This window comes from Melanotaenia boesemani, chromosome 6, assembly GCF_017639745.1.
Source record: "Melanotaenia boesemani isolate fMelBoe1 chromosome 6, fMelBoe1.pri, whole genome shotgun sequence".
Taxonomy (NCBI): domain Eukaryota; kingdom Metazoa; phylum Chordata; class Actinopteri; order Atheriniformes; family Melanotaeniidae; genus Melanotaenia; species Melanotaenia boesemani.
Window position 1 is genome coordinate 34,108,006 of NC_055687.1, and position 20,627 is coordinate 34,128,632.

At 42.0% G+C, this 20,627-nt stretch overlaps 1 protein-coding gene across 2 annotated transcripts in view; it reads right to left on the minus strand.

Annotated features, from left to right (window-relative positions):
* Window positions 1–18,114: 18,114 nt before the first annotated feature.
* The window catches only part of tgfbr2b (transforming growth factor beta receptor 2b), a 44,576-nt gene continuing 42,063 nt past the window's right edge, over window positions 18,115–20,627 (minus strand). For both annotated transcript variants that reach the window (XM_041989159.1, XM_041989160.1), the window contains exon 10: window positions 18,115–19,277. In XM_041989159.1, coding sequence (XP_041845093.1) covers window positions 19,017–19,277 — 261 coding nt within the window. In that variant the 3' untranslated portion in view covers window positions 18,115–19,016. The remainder of the gene's footprint in view (window positions 19,278–20,627) is intronic.

Sequence of the window (20,627 nt, forward strand, 5' to 3'; positions counted from 1 at the left end):
GGGTTTATGAAATTTGGAAATCATTGCATCCTGTTTTATGTACATTTTGCACAAAATTCCAACGTTTTGGAATTAAGGTTAATTAATAATTAATGAATTAATTTTGACTGTGGAGAAAGAAGATGAAGTTCCCCCAGAACTAAATGGATGTAAACTTAATTATTTTTGTGACAAAGTTACTCCTACCGCCTGGTTTTGATCCTTCAGTCCCTGTCACCTGCTCTGCTGTCTTTAATCAATTTGAGCCTGTGACTCTGTGCTTTTTAGATGAGATTGTTTGTCTTTTGAATCCCTCAGGTTCTTTAAACAATGCCACCCCTCCTCGACGTCTTAAAGAGGTCTTCCCAACTGTAGGCCCATCTGTTCTCACTGTCATCAACGGCAGTCTGGCTTCTGGTATAGTCCCAAGAAATTTTAAATGTGGTAGTTCAACCACTGTTCGGAAAACTTTATCTAGAGCCCTCTGTCTGTACAAATTACAGACTCATTTTGAAACTGCCTTTTCTCTTAAAAGTGCTGAAAAGATAGTGTATACTTAAATACTGGCCTTTCTGAAGAAGCACAATATTCTAGAGATGTTTCAGTCAAGTTTTAGGTCTCAACATAGGACAGGATCAGCTGTTCTGAGAGTTTAATGATATTTTATTAGCTACTGACTCTGGGAACTGCGCTGTTCTTTTTCTTCTTAATTTATCTGCAGCTTTTGATACTGTAGATGATGAAATTTTGATAGATCATCTTGGGCATTGGGTGGGTATTAAAGGCACAGCTCTACAGTGGTTTACGTCCTACCTTGCTGATAGAACATTTTGTGTCAGCCTTGGTGAAGCTGTGTCCTCTTCTGCCGCCTTCCTATATGGGGTCCCACAAGGTTCAGTTTTAGGCCTTCTACTCTTTTCTCTATACCTGCTCCCACTAGGTTCCATACTCAGAAAACCCAGTATTTCATTTCATTGTTATGCAGATGATAGCCAGCTTTATATGCCCTTAAAAATGTACAACCCTTCACTGCTTCAGTGTCTCCATGACATAAAAGCATGGATGGCCTGTAACTTTTTAAATTTCAATGAAGACAAAACTGAAGTTATGGTTTTTGGTGGTACAACTGGGTCCTGTCAAGCAGGATTCTGTCTGCTTGACAGTCAGGTACAGGCAATCGTAAAGTCAAGCTTTTTTTCACTTATCTTTTATCACGTTATCCATGACTTTATAACCACTCGGACTACTGTAATGGATTGTATTTGGGGGTTTCTATTGCTCATCTTTAAATGGTACAAAATGCTGCTGAACATCTTTTAACTGGCACATGTAAACATGAACACGTTTCTCAGGTTTTACCGTCACTTCACTGGCTGCCTGTTCATTTTAGAATCTACTTTAAAATAATTTTGTTTGATTTTAAATCTCTCCATGGTCTTGCATGAGCTCCTTCACCCTTACCCACCATCACGCTCTTTAAGATCAGTTGGTCGACTGCTCTTGATGGTGCCGAGAACAAAGCGTAAGCTCTGAGGAGATCCGGCCTTTGCTGCCTCTGGTCCCAGATTATGAAACGATCTGTCTCTGCATGCCAAACAGGCCTGCCCGTGGCCTGATTTTAAGTCTCTTCCGAAACTCACATTTTTTCATTGGCTTTTTTACACTCTTGAGATTTTGACATTCTGTTTCTGTTTATATATTTTAACTTGTCTTATTTATTTGATTTTATTGTTTTGACTAATTTTATTCTTTGTGCTTTCAGGCTTCTGTACAGCACTTTGGTCCACTGTGGTTGTTTTTAAAGGGCTTTATCAATAAAGTTGGATTGGATTATAATTTATAAATATATTTATAATATATTATAAAAATTTATAAATTATAATTATTTATGATCAATAATAATAATTGTTATTGTTATATATTGTTATTAATTTATCAGAAATTAATCACACAGATGAACTGATAATTTCAAAGTAAAGTCTGACGCTTTGCTCTGCTTCGTCCACCAGGGAGCAGACATGTTCTTTTTTTCAGCAAACCACTCATCAGGGGAAAACCACTGTGAATAATGGCTTTCTTTCCATGCAGACAGCAGTAAAATTATGCCATGGCAGGAATAGGTTCAGTATTTACATCCTAAAACAGGATGTAAAACATTTAAACATGTCTTTATATGTCTTTACATTTCTTTACAGCGTTTACCCAGAGTGGAAAATGAAGCCTTGACCCCATAAACACTGTCTGTGCCAAGCAGGTGCATCACAACTGGAAAATTTCTGCAGAAATACTGATTGTGGGAGACCAGCGGTTCCAGTCTGGTGATTTCTGTGCAGAAAGAGGCCTCTAGAATATACACAAAACACCCCACTGCTACCAAGGCCTATAAAAGAATGGAACAGAGGTCAGGAGTTAATTCTAGACACAGGGTGTTTGGCCTTGATGAGTCATTGATGCCAGTACTCCAAAGGAAGACTTCCATAAGGAAAGAACAGGACAAACTAAGAAGGAAGGAGGGGAACAAGAGAGGAAGAAGAGAGCAATGAACTGTAGAGTTTAGACAAAATACATGTTTTGTTCATTTTCTTAATTGAAAGTGACACAAAGGCAGATTAAGACATCTGTAGCACTCAACAAGAACAGTTTAACAGTACAGTTAATTTTAGTGTTTGTGTTTGTATACTTTCAACACCTTCAGAAATAAGCAATTTTCAGTTTAAACGACATGTAACTATGTGATATTTCATATGGCACTATAATCTAAATAATGTTATTGTGTTCTGTTGGGGGGGGGGCTTTCCATTCATCCAACAACCTTTGTATTAAAAACATTGGCTGAAGGGTTTTTTCATGATTGATCACATAAAAAATAGACAAAAATCTAGACCTTAAAGGGGCAAAAAGTTTCACCGCACAGTTTTGTGTTGCACACTGCCTGTACACCAAATCAAACAGTCTCATGAGCCACGCATATTTAATAGAGTTTCTGAGCTGAATCCAGAGAGTAGTTTTATCCATGAGCAGGATCCAGGAATCACGGTGGTTTGCAGCTGACAGAACGGATGGCAGGCAGAGCGTTGTGTGGAGCTGGCTTGAGCTGGAGATGGGAGTGAATCAGAGCAGGAGGGAAACAATCCAGGAGGTTGGTGTGGTAGGCAGAGCTGACAGAATCCGGAGAACCAGGAATCTAGACACAAGACAGGGTTATGAGACATGGGTTGGATAAAGGTAGAGAACTAGAGAGGCCACGATATACCAGTTAAGTAACTGGACGATCCGGCGAGGAACGAAGAAAGGCCCGGTGTTTAAGTATTGTGGTGGTTGATTGGTGGATGAGGTCCTGGTGTGAAGATCAGCCCTGGTGAGGTGATTGCTGCTGTTGTAATTCTCCTGGCTGGGAACAGACGTGACGCACAAAACAGACAGAGGGAGCCAGACGCACACACTAGGGCAATCCAGGAAAACACACACAGGGGAGACAGAGAGGAACCCTTATAGAGTCTGCTGGACGATGTCCCACAATGCACTGGGCTCCTCTCTGCTCGCTCGACTCTCCACGTATAAATATCTGAAATTGTTGTTGTCGTTAATTTGCCTTTTTCTTTTTTAGCAGGTACCTCCGGCTCAGATTTATGGTGCATTTTTCCTCTGTTCTGTCCTCAGGTACATTATTATTATGGACAGATGTGCTGTTATGAAGCACCACTTCCACTGCTGTTATATGACCAGTTGTCTGCAGGAAAATCAAATTTTAATTATAAAGCACTTTTCATACATAAATAGCACAAAGTGCTTTACATAATAAAATGCACATAAAAACTATGTTTGCAAACAGAAAAGAATATAAAACAGCAATTAAAAAGCCACACCTATCAGATATCATTCTGTTAAACTACTACAAGCCCTGTGTTTTATTTGAGACCACCACACCTCATTCCCTCTCTCTCTCTCTCTCTCTCTCTCTCTCTCTCTCTCTCTCTCTCTCTCTCTCTCTCTCTCTCGCTCTCTCTCTCTCACACACACTGATCCTGTTTCAATTCCAAAGAAGTAAACCATATCAGAGACTGTAATCAGGCTACAGAAAACAGAGGTGGCAGATATTAGATGAAAATACTAACATTGATTTTTGCTGCAGTGGAATGTTTACCGGAGTTTAGAAATGCTTAATTTTCTTCATTTCATTTGCTTAGCTAAAGTGACCTTTACCAATCCTTATTTTTCTTTTGTTTTTGAACAAATATTTATAAACCATCAAATCTAAGACATTGCTTTATTTGCAACCTCTGACTTATCCATGTAAAAAAGGAAAGAGAAAGTCTTTTTCCTGACATGGTTTTGTCTGCTGGGTTTTGTTTTGCAGTTTTGCTCAGAAGGAGACACTTGTGTGTCTGACAGCAAGGTTATTTTCTTAAACACTGAGCTTCCTCCATTTATGCCAAAACTGCCTGTCCTTACCCCACCATGCCTGTTTTACATAGTCAACAGTGTAAATTCCAAACTCCATGCTTGTTTTGATCAAATCTTCATCCAACAATTTCAAAACTCATGATAACTGGAAGACCTCTCCCACAAGTCTTGTCTTGTATCAACTGCCCCTTAATGAATAAATACACATGCAGGATTCCAGTCAGGAATTTGCAGCCACCACAGCTCAAAAGCAGATATTTCCAAATAGATACCAATAACATCCATCTGCAGGAAGCATATTGGTTGTTGGTCATGGGCTGCACGAGGAAAGTACCAATGAGTTTGTATGTTTGGGGGGAACAGACTCCAAGAAGGACCAGGAAGTTTGTTAATAAGGGTCCTGTTCAGACCAGGGTTTAACTGGTGTCCTTGATGACCCATTCACTCATGGACAGTTTTAAATTGTGATTCCATAGGTGGTCTGGAAAACTTTTGTTCCACTTAACATTACTGTTTGCACACCACATCTCCAGGTTGTACTTTGTGGCTGCCAGCTATCATAAAAATATGAGATGAGCTTTATTCTGTTCTTCTTGTTGATCCTTTGGTTCTCATTCAAAGAAGACAAAAGTAATCTGTGACAAGGGAGAGCTTTGAGGTAGTCAAATTAAGGTTTGAAAATAGTTAAAAATATCTTTACTGTGATAAATTTCCTATCAAGTTAACTTTAAAAGATCATGCAGCTTGTACATTATATTGTCTCTGAGGACTAGACCCAACCTGTCTGAGTTGGTTAAACACCCCAAATTCTGAAAATGACACATTTCTTAAATATTTTTTGTCAGTTTCTGCAGAAATACAAACCAAACCAACTGAAAACAAAGTGCTAAAGCTGTGGGTCTGCCTTTTTAGTCTCCAGAATTGCCTTTTAAGGTACTTAAATAATCCAATCTCCATTTTGTACTCCTCAATGCTGAGCTTTAATGTTACACAACAGAGCTGAGTGTTGTTGTGTGTTGTAGCGAGAGAGGAATGTATTGTTATGCAAGGCACACACAGCCCACGGATGTATTACAGAGAGTAAATTTGCTTTTTATTTGTGAACATCTGTTGAGCCATTTTTCAGCCTTATTAGGAAACTGGTTCAAAATGAAAACTGCAGGTTTTAAATACGCATTTTAACTTTGCAACCTTAAAATTCCAAGCTCCTAACTTGTTTGATGGCATAATGATATCTATTAATTACATTTCTGGAGCTGTCTATGCCCAGCAGCATCCAGAAGCTGAGAAACCATCACACTTCACAACTTTTGCTTCTGGAAAGCGCCATGTCAGATGCTTGGAAGCTGATATCAACACACTGACTGATTTGAACGTGCACAGTGACTAATTTAGCAAGGAAACGTAAGAAGATATTATCGGAGAAAGACAGAAAAAGAAAGACAGAAAGAAAGAGACAGAGCAAGATTGTGACAAAGTGGATGAGTCCACACCATTACTGTTTCACATAATTTCAACAGTCATGACGTAACCATTCCTGTTTGTTCTGATTTTGACAATGTTGGCTTCATCTTAGCTCAGTGGTCAGCAGACACCAACTATTCCGGGTTTGTGTTTTGCTTTCTATTTGAGTACGGCAAATATACATAAACATCTCAGACCAGTATTAATATATTTAGTTCTGTGTATTTGATTAAAACTGTTTTATTTGTTAAATATTTATCATGTGTACCAGCGAAAGGAGGAAAAGCACATCACTTCCTGTATTTATAAGGTTTTTCCTGATTAATGATGTCACTGGAGGAGATCAAGTATGGGGGAATATTGATTGCTGTTAATGTAGCTGGGTGCATATATGATTAATTTTGTTTTGATTTCAGCCATGTTTAGTTGACATGTTGCACACTTGAAAAAAAATAAAAATAAAATCACAGAAAAAAGTTAACTGTTAAGTTACATTATGTTCCTTTACTTTTTCCCTTATTTTGTTGCAACATGCACCTTGTAAAATAAATACTTTCCATTATGGAAGACCTCTTCCGACTGCCGTTTTCTCCTTCACTTTTTGCTAGTTTTATCGAACCCGTAGCTGCTGCCATAAGACAAAACAAAGAAATTAAAGGAATCCATACCAAAAATATAAAACATAAGAAAAGTCTTTATGCAGATGATGTATTATTTTTCCTCCAGAACTCACCAACATCTCTCCCCCAGCCAATCACACTCATTAACACCATCCATCCATCCATCCATCCATCCATGCATCCATCCATCCATCCATCCATCCATCCATCCATCCATTGTCTGCCGCTTATCCAGAGTCGGGTCGCGGGGAGCTGCCAAAGCAAGGAAACCCAGACTTCCCTTGCCACATTCACCAGCTCATCCAGGGGATCCCGAGGTGTTCCCAAGCCAGCCAAGAGATGTAGTCCATCCAGCATGTCCTGGGTCTTACCCGGGGCCTCTTTCCGGTGGGAAATGCCTGGAACACCTCACCAGGGAGGTATCCTGACCAGATGCCCGAGCCACCTCATCTGGCTCCTCTCGATGCGGAGGAGCAGCAACTCAACTCTGAGCCCCTCCTTGATCACAGAGCTTCTCACCCTATCTCTAAGGGAGAGCCCGGCCACCCTGCGGAGAAAACTCATTTAGGTCGCTTGTATTTGCGATCTTGTTCTTTCAGTCACTACCCACAGCTTGTGACCATAGGTGAGGGTAGGAACATTGATCGACTGGTAAATCGAGAGCTTTGCCTTTGGCTCAGCTCCCTCTTCCACACAACAGACCAATGCAGAGTCTGCATCACTGAGGACACTGCCTGTCGATCTCCTGCTCCATCCTTTTTCACTCCACTTGGGGTTGGCCCTCATTGCCGACCCAGAGAAGGCACTCCATTCTTTTCTGGCTGAGGACAATGGTCTTGGATTTGGAGGTGGTGATTCTCATCCCAGCTGCTTCACACTCGGCTGCGAATCGCTCCAGTGAGAGCTGAAGATCATGGCCCGATGAAGCCAACAGAACTACATCATCCACGAAAAGCAGAGACCCAATCCTGAGGCCACCAAACCGAATCACCTCAACACCTCAGCTGCACCTAGAAATTCTGTCTATAAAAGTTATGAACAGAATTGGTGAGAAAGGGCACCCTTGCGGAGTCCAACCCTCACCGGAAACAATTCTGATTTACTGCCGGCAATGCGGACCAAGCTTTGCCACTGGTCGTACAGGGACCGGACAGCTCGTACAAGGGGGTCCGGCACTTCATACTCCCGGAGTACCCCCCACAGGAGTCCCCGGGGGACACGGTCGAACGCCTTCTCCAAGTCCACAAAGCACATGTAGACTGGTTGAGCGAACTCCCATGCCCCCTTCAAGACCCGGAGGACAGTGTAGAGCTGGTCCACTTTTCCACAACCGGGACGAAAACCACACTACTCCTCCCCAATCCGAGGTTTGACTATCCGATGGACCCTCCTCTCCAGCACCCCTGAATAGCCCTTACTGGGGAGGCTGAGGAGTGTGATCCCCCTGTAGTTGGAGCACACCGTCCAGTCTCCCTTTTTATAGAGGGGGACCACCACCCCAGTCTGCCAGTTCAGGGGAACTGTCCCAGATGTCCACGCGATGCTGCAGCTGCATGTCAGCCATTAAGGAAGGCCTTAAGGAACTCTGGACGGACCTCATCCACCCCCGGAGCCCTGCCACTGAGGAGCTTTTTAACCAGCTCAGCGACCTCAGCCCTAGAGATGGGAGAGCCAACACCAGGGTCCCCAGACTCTGCTTAGTCATCGGAAGACGTGTTAATGGGATTGAGAAGGTCTTCGAAGTATTCCCTCCACCACCTCACAACGTTCCGAGTCGAGGTCAGCTGTCTCCCATCCCCACTGTACACAGTGTTGATGGAGCACTGCTTTCCCCTCCTGAGCTGCCGGATGGTGGACCAGAATCTCCTCGAAGCCATCTGGATATCATTCTCCATAGCATCTCCAAACTCCTACCATGCCCATGTTTTTGCCTTAGCGACCGCTGAAGCTGGGTTCCGCTTAGCCTGCCGATACACATCAGCTGCCTCTGGAGTCCCACAGGCCAAAAAGGTCTGATAGGACTCCTTCTTCAGCTTGACGGCATCCCTTACTGCTGGTGTCCACCAATGAGTTTGGGGGTTAAACCCAACAACAGGTACCGACGACCTTGCAGGAGAAGGGGTGTTGAAACTCTTTCTGACAGGGGACTCCGCTAGACATTCCCAACAGACCCTCCCATGAGCCAACGCACCACCAGGTGGTGATCAGTTGACAGCTCTGCCCCTCTCTTCACCCGAGTGTGTAAGAGATGTGTCCACAAGTCCGACGATATGACTACAAAGTCGATCATCGAACTGTAGCCTAGAATGTCCTGGTGCCAAGTGCACATGTTGAAAATCTTATACCTTAACTTAATCTTATGCGGTCCTTAACTCTAGATGCCTCTATAATGAAAAACTATAGACCTGTCTCTAACCTCGCTTTTATTTCCAACATTATTGAGAAAGCTGTATTTCAACAGCTTAATGACTTTTTAAATGAAAGTGGAAATCTTGATAAATTTCAGTCCAGCTTCCGACTTCATCACAGCACTGAAACAGCTCTGGTCAAAGTGTTAAATGACATTAGGTTGAATACTGATTCTGGTCAAGTATCAGTTCTGGTTCTGTTGGATCCCAGTGCTGCGTTTGATTCTGTAGATCAAAGAATCCTGTTGCACAGGCTAGAAAACTGGGCTGGACTTTCTGGAGCGGTTCTTAACTGGTTCAGGTCCTATTTAGAAGGCCGGAATTATTTTGTTACGGTCGGCAGTTATGAATCTGAGTGGTCATGACTTGTGAAGTCCCCCAGGGGTCAGTCCTTGGACCTCTTCTGTTCAACTTGTATCTGCTCCCTTTGAGTCAGATATTACAGAACTATAGCATTAATTATCAAAGTTATGCTGATGATACACAACTTTATGTGTCTCTGTCACCAGATGACTGCAGTCCAATAGACTTATTGTGTCAGTGTCTGGAGCAAATAAACACCTGGATGAAGGATAATGTTCTACAATAAAATGAAGACAAAACTGAGTTTATTCTGTTTGGTAGCAAAGAGAAGAGGGTCAGCATTGGCAAACACCTGGAGACTCAGGCTCTTAAAATCACTGACCAAGTTCGTAACCTTGGAGTGTTAATATACTCAGACCTGAGTTTCAGTAGCTACATCAAAGCTGTCACTAAGACAGCTTTTTACCAGCTCAGAAACATCAACAGAATTAAAAGTTTAGTCTCCCAGAAAGACCAAGAGAAACTCATCCATGCATTCATCGCTAGTAGGCTGGATTACTGTAATGGTAATCCTGTAATGTAACAGGACTTCCTCAAAAGAGCACTAAACAACTGCAGCACATCCAAAACGCTGCTGCTAGAGTTTTAACCAGGACTAAGAGATCTGAACACATCACACCAGTTTTGAAATCTTTACACAGAATAGATTTTAAAACCCTTCTGATTGTTTACAAATCCTAGAATGGTTTAGGCCCAGAATACATCTGTGATATGTTCAGAAAATATAAACCTAGCAGAGCTCTTAGATCCAAAGACTCTGGTCAACTAGTCCAGACCAGAGTCCAGACTAAACATAGAGAAGCAGCATTTAGCTGTTATGCTGCAAACAAGTGGAACAGACTGCCAGTGGAGACTTTCACCAAATGTAGACATTTTTAAATCCAGGTTAAAAACATTTCTTTTCTCATGCGCCTATGCATGAAATCTGCATGTTAACTTTTTTTTTTTAAACTTATCTTGCTTTTAATCATTTTAATGTAATTTATTATTTTGTTGTGATTATGTGTTGATGCCTTTTACTATTTCTAAATATCTGCAATAGATTTGTTTTATGTAAAGCACTTTGAATTGTCCTGTACATGAAATGTGCTATACAAATAAACTGCCTTGCCTTGCCATGCCTTGCCTGAACAAGGTGTTCGTTACGGACAATAAATGACGAGCACAGAAGTCTAACAACAAAACACCACTCGGATTTAAATCAGGGGGGCCATTCCTCCCAATCACGCCCCTCCAAGTCTCGCTGTCATTGCCCATGTGAGCATTGAAATCCCCCAGCAGAACGGGGGAGTCCCCGGAAGGAGTGCTCTCCAACACCCCCTCCAAGAACTCCAAAAAGGGTGGGTACTCTGAACTGCCATTTGGTGCATAAGCACAAACAACAGTCAGGACCCATTGCCCCACCTTAAGGCGGAGAGAGGCTATCCTTTCGTCCACCGTGGTAAACCCCAACAAATAGGCACCAAGTCGGGGGACAATGTGCATATCCACATCTGCTCAGTGCCTTTGACCAGGAGCAAAACTAGAATGGAAGAGGGTCCAGCCCCTCTCAAAGACAGTGGTTCCAGAGCTCAAGCTGTGCGTCGAGGTGAGGCCAACTATATCTAGCCAGAACCGCTCAAACTCATGCACCAGCTCAGGCTCCTGACATTCCACATCCCTAGAGCTAGTGTCTGCAGTCGAGGATCAGACCGCCAGGGTCCCCGTCTCTGGCAACCACCCAGCTCACACTGCACCTGACCCCTATGGCCCCTCCTGCAGGTGGTGAGCCCACAGGAGGGGGAGCCCATGTCACCCTTTCGCACTGATCCCATCCGAACCCCATGGGCAAAGGCTTGGCCACCAAGCGCTTGCCTCCGTGCCCCACCTCCAGGCCTGGCTCCAGTGGGGGGCCTCGGTGACTCACGTCCGGACAAGGGCAACCTGGGTCCATGATTTGTCATCATCATAGGGGTGTTTTGAGCTGCGCTTTGTCTGGTCCCTCTCCTAGACACCTTTTGCCATGGGTGACCCTACCAGGGGCATGAAGACCCTGACAACATAGCCACTAGGATCTTCAGGACATGCAAACTCCTCCACCACGGTAAGGTGGTGGCTCAGGGAGGAGACTCATTAACACATTCTCATCAATATCTGACTACTCTATTAACTGGTCTAAGACTATAGTCATGTCCATCAACTGTGACTTACAAAACACACCCAATACTACAATACAGTCCGGAAACATTAGATATTTAGGCATCAACATTTCTCCCAGATCATGAGAACTAACAAAGCTAAATTATGTCCAGCTACTTAAAACAAAAGAGGACAATCTCTCATGGTGGAGGCGCATACCCATATCACTCATGGGGACGGTTACCACAATTAAAATTATGGTTCTATCTAAAGTCAACTACCTGTTTTCAGCGATACCCTCTAAACCATTCTCCAGTTGGTTTAAGACAGTGGACTCATATAAATTTCTATGCAAAAACAAGCCATCATGAATCAGTCTAAAAAGTCCCTTTGCAAAGCTACCTATTCAAGTTGAGTGAGTTGACCAACTTTTCCCACTTTCAGCAGCAGTGCTGGAACAACTCAAGTCAAGTTGTGTTAGGCTGTGATCTCCCCATTCTTACCTAGTTGACAGCCAAGAATTCTTATCAAGCTGAAGCTGATGAAAGTTTGATAGCTATCACTAGGTCCAAGGCTAAGCAGGCTAACTCAGTGGGATGGGGAGGAGCTGACGTTTGCCATTGAGGATGTGTCTATGGCTGAGTACTGCACACAAAAGCAGGAGACAAAGACAGGAAAGAGGGAGGGGTACTAAGGTACTAAGTACTTTTCTTTGGAGTTCATTAGTGATATTGTTGGCCTGCAGAGAGAAGATCCCACATTGAAACCTTTGCTTGATTAACGTGCACCAGAAACAACTCAATTGAAGGGAGAGATGAAGTGTTTGGTCAAAGGAAACATGCTTCATCGCCATAGCCAGATTGGTGATCAGCTTGTCATTCCTCAGAGTTTGAGGCCCACAATTCTGAAAGTGAGCCATTCTATGTGTAACCGAGCCCAATGGCTTAGGACCCATGTGAATGTATAGCTGCAGATGGTGGTCAAAGAGAGACAGAGACTAAAAAAATTAAGTTTAACCAAATTTATTTACAACAACCAAATATATAGACAGGCAACACTATTAAAATCAATAAAAGAATGAGTTTCATTCTAAAAAAATTTATGCAAAGAAAAAAAGAACTATTAGGACAAGGTGCTCACCAAATTAGCAAATGCCAGGGGGGCTGACCGGCCGCGGGTGCACGCGGTGAGAGGCCGCAGTTGTCTATGGAACAGAGTACTCACTACGCTCCGTGTAAGACACATACACATCCACAGCAAACAATAGGACAACAAAAGCATGCAAAATAAGTGAGGGGTGTGCAAAAATACCACGTCACGCAAGGAGTGATGGGGCTGAAGTGAGAGACTCTATCACCAAAACCCTCCACCTTCCCGGGCGGCCACGCTCGGACCAGACCCTGCGGCAAAAAGGAGCACAATATTAAAATAATATCATAGTGTTTTAAAGGAGAGAAGGGCTCTAAAAATAAAAGAAGACTAAGTGAAAAAAATAAATGCAGCATACAGCGCTAGGTGCTAGACCTACAAAAAAAAAACACAACGTAACATAAATTGAACCAAAAATAGACCCAAATAGAAACAGCAGTGGCCTACGGCTTCTAAAGAAGAAACAAAAATGCTGTTAATAACCAAAGCACAGAAACACTCTCAAATATATTGAAACTACTAAATAAAGAAATATATAATACCTAAAAAACAAATAAAACTCGGCGTGGTCCTTCCACCAGTAGACACCACCCAAGCGGCAACAGAGGCTGTATCAGACAGCGACAAAAAAAACGTAAATGACATTAGCACAGCTGATATACATGAGCATGTAGACAGAAAAAAACAGAAACCTACCAGGTTAACAGCAGCAACAATGACAAAGCCGACAAAATGAAGCAGCAGGAGCACAGCTTACCTGTACCGGGTTATTGCGGAGCTTAAATGCTACGGTGCGTTAATGGGGAATGCGGAAGTACAACGGGGAAGCAGGGGCTCAGCCTCGTACGGTGGCTGGCAGAGGACAAACAACTGCTGGCCACATATGCCTTGGGCAGGACATTTAGACCAAACGAAAACATTTTCTAGAATGGTTGCCCGGTTTTATTGGCCCTGTCAGTATGCTAATACAGTTAAATATTGTCAAGCTTATCCACAGTGCTAGTTAACAGCTCCAGGCAAGAAAGGAGATAGAGCTCCTCTAACATGTCCGTCAATGATACTCTTCTCCCATATTTCTATGGATATTGTCAGCCCATTAGAAAAGAGCAGGTTAGATATATCATTGTAGTCTGTAATTATGCTACAAGACACTTTGAAGTCTTTCTTTTGAAGAAGATAAAAGCTTGTCAGGTTGTTAACTGGCTTATCCAGTTGTTCTCAAGAGTTGGGATCCCAAAAGAAATCATTACTGACGGAGTATGGCAAGTGCAAGACAATTAAGGATTGTTTTAACTTAGGGTGACAACGCTAACTAGAGGGGGCAAGCTGCCCTCTGGTAACCTTCAAGAAAAGAAAAAGATCACAGGTTCTAATAATGCACCTGAACAGAGGGAGTCACAAATAAAACCATATTTTCCTAAACAAATAAACTGACAAATCACTTCCAAATATAACCAAGACACAATGGCTGGGTTTTCACTTGGAAATACAATCCTGGAAACAAAAAGGGTTAATGCATGCAACAAAAGCAAACTAAGAAAAAAAATCCTTTAAAAGAAAAACCAGGCTGCATCCACAGGTGACAATCAAACCTTACCACACTGCACTTGGATATTATTGGGGTGGACAGTCAGTGTAATAAAAGGAGGGGGCCGATGCCATTTGCCGACGGATCAGGACAACTGTAGGGCAGGGTCCAAACTCCTATCTGCCACACATCTGCTATACAGATGATCCGGGACAGAACAGCAGTGTGTCCTTCAGCACCAGAGTGTGATGCACCAATGAAATTGCCCTGTGTTCGGCTTGATCAGCCACTATGGTTCAAGTGGCTGACCTGCAAAAGGTGAAGCCACTTGCGTCAGGTAACTCCAACCTGATCGCAGTGATCAGCGGTCCACCATGATGCAAAAAAGTTGGAGCCAGTGTGAGCATCTAAAGACCACCAAAATCTGGCAGGGGTGAAAGGGGTGTGGTACAATCAGCTGAACTGCTCAACCACTGCCACCACAGCAGCTAAAAATCGGCCACAGGGACACCCAGGAAGTGTGAATGCACCCTGACTGGCGAGCACCTGCCCAAATATACTGGGTTTCAGCCCCATCCCCACAGTCAGCGCTGATGGATCGCACCTGGTATGTGCAACTGAGGAGTAGGAGGTGTAGCGAATTCCAGCTTCTTCAAAATAAAGACTGAAACTTTTTGTTTAATCCTGACTGAATTAAACATTTGATAGATCTTCCTCCTCACAAACAGGACATTTTCTCCCCCTAGCAAAAGTGGGGGTCTGACGGGTAAAACCCAGGAAGCTATATGAAAGATCTTTCTGAAATTTAATCTTCTGCAACCACAAATCTGTCAGGATTTGCCTTACAACGAACTACAAATTTTATTGATTTCAGATGGAACTCATCACCAGGACCTCCGTCCTTCAAAACTTGTGTTTTTCTTCAACTGATAAACAAACCCCTTCCTACAGGTTTCAACTCCTAATGGAGACCAGGACACCGGGAAACATACCAGAGTGTTGTGTTTGCACATTCCAAAGGGTAATAAAATAATTTAAGGTTTTCAGCCTATTTCTGTTATCTGAGCTAACCACCAAAGTTTGTTCAAAAAAATGGTCCCACATCCTTCCGTGGAGAAAGAGTGTGAGTCTGTCTTCGACGTCCCCTGGAGTTGTACCTGAATCTTCTTCAGAAATGGCTTCTTTATTTTAGAGGTCCTAGAGACACTTCTTCGAAACGCTAGAGAGAGAGAGATGAGGCACGAAGAATTAAGTTTGCCGTGATGTAAGAACATCATGAGATACCAAGTCTGGGCCCGCATCCAGTATGCATAATCTATTTTGCTTCTTCTTTTGGACTGATTAACTCCGTTTTTCAGTTGAAGCTTCTATTTTTAGTTATGTTCTTATCTTTTGAATTTTTTACATTGATTCAAAATTTTAAACTTTAATTTGGATAACTGGTTAACTCAGACTGACAAGGGCTTCAGAACCAGTTCTACAGAGTTTTCCTCTTCGGACTGATCCAAAGCTGGACTCTTGATCTTGTTCCATACCACCGCAAGTCACTGTCCACTATCTGCGACACCACCAATACAGCGGCAAAACAAGACCGCCCCAGCAGACAGAGCCTTCAGACCCAAGTCTACGAACCATCACGTGGGACAAATCTCTTTTCTTCCTGGAAGCTGCAAGTCGGAGCTATCACCTACTCAGGCCTCCCCTGGAGCTGAGAGTCACCACAACGGTCATAAGTTGCCTCTGGTCTGAACAGAACTGGACTGGTCCTGCCGGGTCCGCCTCTGCTTTTCTGCCAAGGAACTGTTGGTCATCTGACAGTGATCTTAGTAGATTTTACATCTTAGTTAAACCTCCAGCTTAAACAGATGAGTTTAATTTTTCTTTTCTTTTTAGGATTCAGAGATCCTTTTTATTAGTTCTTGAACATTAGCTTAATTTACACCACAGGTTAATTAACTTTTGTTTAATTTCTTACACACATTTTATTCATTTTGACACATTACATTGGCCTTGAAATAAGCATCTGGTTTGAACACTATATTCTGCATTTCACAATGTTTGATTCATTTTCCCATTCAAAGTCCTCTGTAAATATTTCCTTTGACATTTATGCATTAATTAGACTAGTAATAAATATTTCATATTTATCCTAAACTGGTCTGATTTGTGAATCTCCTCCTTTGAGTCCTGTTATGGGTCCTTTCAAATTAAGAATTCCCATTATTAGCATCTAGAAACTGATTGATTGATGACTGATTTGATTTGACTAGCTTGAATTAATTAATTTAGTACTCTAATGGTGTCCACACGGCCATTAGGTTTGTATCAAAGCTCTAGTGTGGTGGTGCTCCGTCAGATTTAATGATTAATTTAAGGATTTTATGTAATTATTAAAATTAATAATTTTATTAAGCATTTTTAATGTTTAATGACGCTGAATCATTACAGAGGGGACAAGGGAGGTACTAACTTCACTTCAAAACTGCTGAAAGAAATATGCGTACAACCTGATTGGTGTAAAGACCAGTCCTCACTCTCTACAAATGGGTGGTCGTGTTGAGAGGTTTAACAAGATAATGAAATCCATGCTGGGGAGGTTTGTGAATGATTCAGGGCCTGACTGGGACCAGTGGCTTCTATTCTTGCTTTTTGCCTTCATAAAAGTTCCACAATGATTCACTGGGTTTTCACCTTTTCAGTTGTGGTATTGACATTCAGTTAGAGGTCTCATGGACATTTTGCAAGAGGTTTGGAAGAGTCCCATGCCACAACAGAGGTGCAGTGAACTTATGTTCTGAAAATGAGGGACAAATTAGAAGAGTTTCAAGAACTTGATAATAGGAATCTGGCCCAGGTACAAAGCCACAGAAGCAAGCCTCAAAAAGGAGAGTTTTTCAGGAAAGTCTGAAAGTCTTGTTGCTGTTACCCACTTCTGAAAGCAGTTTTCTTGCTAAGTGGCAGGGGCTATAAAAGATCGTGAGGAAAAACGGCACTATTCTACTATTCTTCAGTCATTTGGCAGATGCTTTTCTCCAAACTTGTGCTGCCAGACTGCTAGAAAAAATGTCAAGTTTTCCATGTAAACATTTTAATGAATGGATCGATCAACCACAGCAAGGCACGTGTTGTTGGGCTTGCTCTATTGAGGATGAGGAAGGTCAGGACCGGTTCTTCCCTACTTCAGCTGATGTGTTTCCCGACATTAGTCATTTAACTCCAGACAACAATCAGGAACTTCAAAATCGTAAGATTAAAAAAACATTGAACATCACATAACTTTGCATTCTCCAGAGCAGAAACCAATCAGAGACACTACATGCTCCATTCCAGCTAAACTTTTTTTCTGATTTAAAGCAGGAAGTAGAGAAGATACTAAGTTCTGGAATCACTGAACCTTCTAATAGTGTGTGGTGTAGTCCTGTAGTGTTACCTCCAAAGAAAGATGATCCAAACCTGAGATTCTGTGTCAGCTTTTCAAAAATGAACACTGTGGCATATTTTGATCCCTATCCAATGCCAAAGGCTAATAAGTTGATTGATTAATTGGGAAATGCTAACTTCCTCATGGCCCTTTGTAAACTACAACTATCAGGGTGCCAAACGGCCTGTACAGATTCACAGTGATGCTCTTTGGTTTGCATGCAGCACCTGCAGCGTTTCAAAGTGTTGAGAGGAGCAGAGCATACATCGATGACATCGTCATCCTCGGCCAGAAATGGGAGGAACATGTGTGACATATATATATACATATATATATATACATATATATATATATATATACACTTTTGGTTGGGCAGTTTATTTCATACATACTGTATCTTTGACCTCTGACCCAAATTCATTTATTTTGCCTCTTCAAGAATGTTGGAAGTAAGTGAAGCACAAACATTTCCGTTGGTTCTTCTTTAGACTTTGAACCTATCCTTTTTCTACTTTTCTATGAGAAGAGACACCAGATACCTAATTCTGAATGAGAGTATGAGGATCTAATCCTGCAAATGAGTTTTAAGATTGCATCTTATGTAACTCTGTCCAAAATATCATGCAGATTTCTTGGAATAAAGAATAAGTGAGAGCAGCATCAGTATACAGAAATATCTTTAATTCATAAAAGATTTACAATATCTTACATATGACACATACTGTATTGTAAGGCAAGGTAAAACATATTTGGCAAACGGCTTATTGATACAGACAAAACAAACACTTTAAAGATATACATCCCTATGAAGTTTTTTTTTTTTTATCTCTGTGTCCAACAAGCACTTTAGTAGGATTACTTTCCCTTTTTGGCTGATTTATTTCATATGTACACTGACTGTCCATATGTACAATGTGCTTATCTGGCAAAAAAAAAAGTTAACGTGTGGGAGAATACAAACAACATAAGCATCAATTATCTCATACATACACAAACACACACACACACACACACACACACACACACACACACACTCATATTCTAAATAACCTGCTGGTAAGGATGGAGTCTGCTGCATAGTTAGTGTTAAGGTAACTTATTTGCTTAACCTTGAAGACACAGAGGCACTTGTTAGATTCATGTTATAATACAGAAACATGGAAATAAGGCATCTGTAACAGATAATTTTGTCATATTAAAGTGCAAATCCAACATCTTTAGTTTGACACATATTGCATTATTTATTTCTCATGCAGAGACCTTTTGGTTTAGAGGAAAACGCTGACTGATTCTGCAAATCTGTAGAAGTTTCCAGTTCATTTTGGAATTTTTGCTTTTGAGCTGATTATAACTTTTAGTTACATGTTGAAAGTGGCATGACCCAGACTTTATTTTTGCTGGGCATCAATTAAGATATGATGTGTTACTGACACTTGCAATTGGCTCAAAGTCTGGCAAGAGCTCAGCTCTTCAACATTACCATACTTAATCCCATCAAATCAGAATAAACATGCCTGCAGGGAGGCATTTGCTGCGAGTCCACAAAGACATAGAGCTTCCCCTCACTTCTTGTCACTCACAGAACAGTCAACAGCGATGATGTTCTGTATCTCACTTATTTTCACCTCCTGCTCTGGGATCTCCACAGTGATTGGGATCTTCAGCTCCTCTAGGATCTTCTCTGCTGAGGAGCTGCGGCTTGACAGTTTGTCCACCTCATCCTCAAATTCAGAGATGCGTTCGAGGACACAGTGGGCGGTAAGCCGGGCCTCCGGGTCATGGTCCCAGCATTCCTTGATGGTGGCACAGATCACCGCCACACCCTGCGGAGGGAGAAGAAACCAGAGATTTTATTGGGGTATTACAGCTTACATCATCTAGAGTTCACAGTTTCCGTTTAGGATCACTTTATAAATGTCAGCGGTTTAATAATAAACTAAATATTTCTATTATATTGCATTTATTTAACAGACACTTTTTTTTCAAAATAACTCATAAGTGTCAGACACTTCGTGGACAGTGTGGAATTCATTGTCTTGCAGCCCAATATTCGGCTAAAGCTGCTTAGTGTGGTCCATGCACTTTAAGTAACACAAACATAATTTACTGAACTTAAACCTCTGGACTTCTGACTTATTTTGATGAAACACTGACATTAATTATGTACATTCCTGGTGCTTTACTTGCCCTGCGATGTCTTGAGGCCACACTAAACATCTCCAACCCAAAACATCATGTTACAGCTGCATTTTGCTTGTGCTAGCAACTGGTTATCAACATACTGGCCGTTTTGGATGCACACCATGTCTGATTAAGGGAAGAACCGACAGGGGACATTATTGGATGAAGTGAGGAAAAGAAAGAAGGAAAGTAGCAGAGCAAGAAATAAAACAAGGGTCAACATCAGACTGACCTTTTCTGAGCTAAGAGTAGACTGGATGCAAGACAGATGCTGAATTAAAGGCAGATATAGGGTGCTTTGGTGCAAAAATCACACAGCCTCGTGAAAACTGGACAATAGAAGATAGAAAAACACTGCCTGGTCTGATGAGTCTCCATTTTAGATTCATATTCAGATGGCAGAGTCAGAATTTGGTGGAAAAAACATGAAAAGTGTGAATCCATCCTGCCTTGGATCAACAGTTCAGACTACTGGTACTGTATGAGTGGCACACTTTTGGCCCCTTTGTACCAACTGAACATTGTTTAAAGCCTACCTTAGTATTGTTGCTGACCATGTCCATCACTTTATGACCACAGTGTAGCATCTTCTGATGCTACTTCCAGCAGGATAATGCATCATGTCACAAAGCTCAGATCATCTCCACCTGCTTTCTAGAACATGACGATGAGTTCACTGGACTCCAACGACCTCCACAGCCACCAGATCTCAGTCCAGTAGTGCAGCTTTGGGATGTGGTGGAACGGGAGATTCTCATCATGGATGCAGCCGACAAACCTGCAGCAACTGTTTGATGCTGTCATGTTGATATGGAGCAAAACCTCTGAGGAAGGTTTCCACCACCTTGTTCAATCTATGCCACTGAGAATTAAAAATGCACTATAGAACCTTTGCAATTTTCCCATCGACGTGCCACCTATCGTTTGCTAATTTTGCATCCATCTTGTATCTTACCTATACTCTGAGCTCTTTCTAGCTAACAAAAGAAACA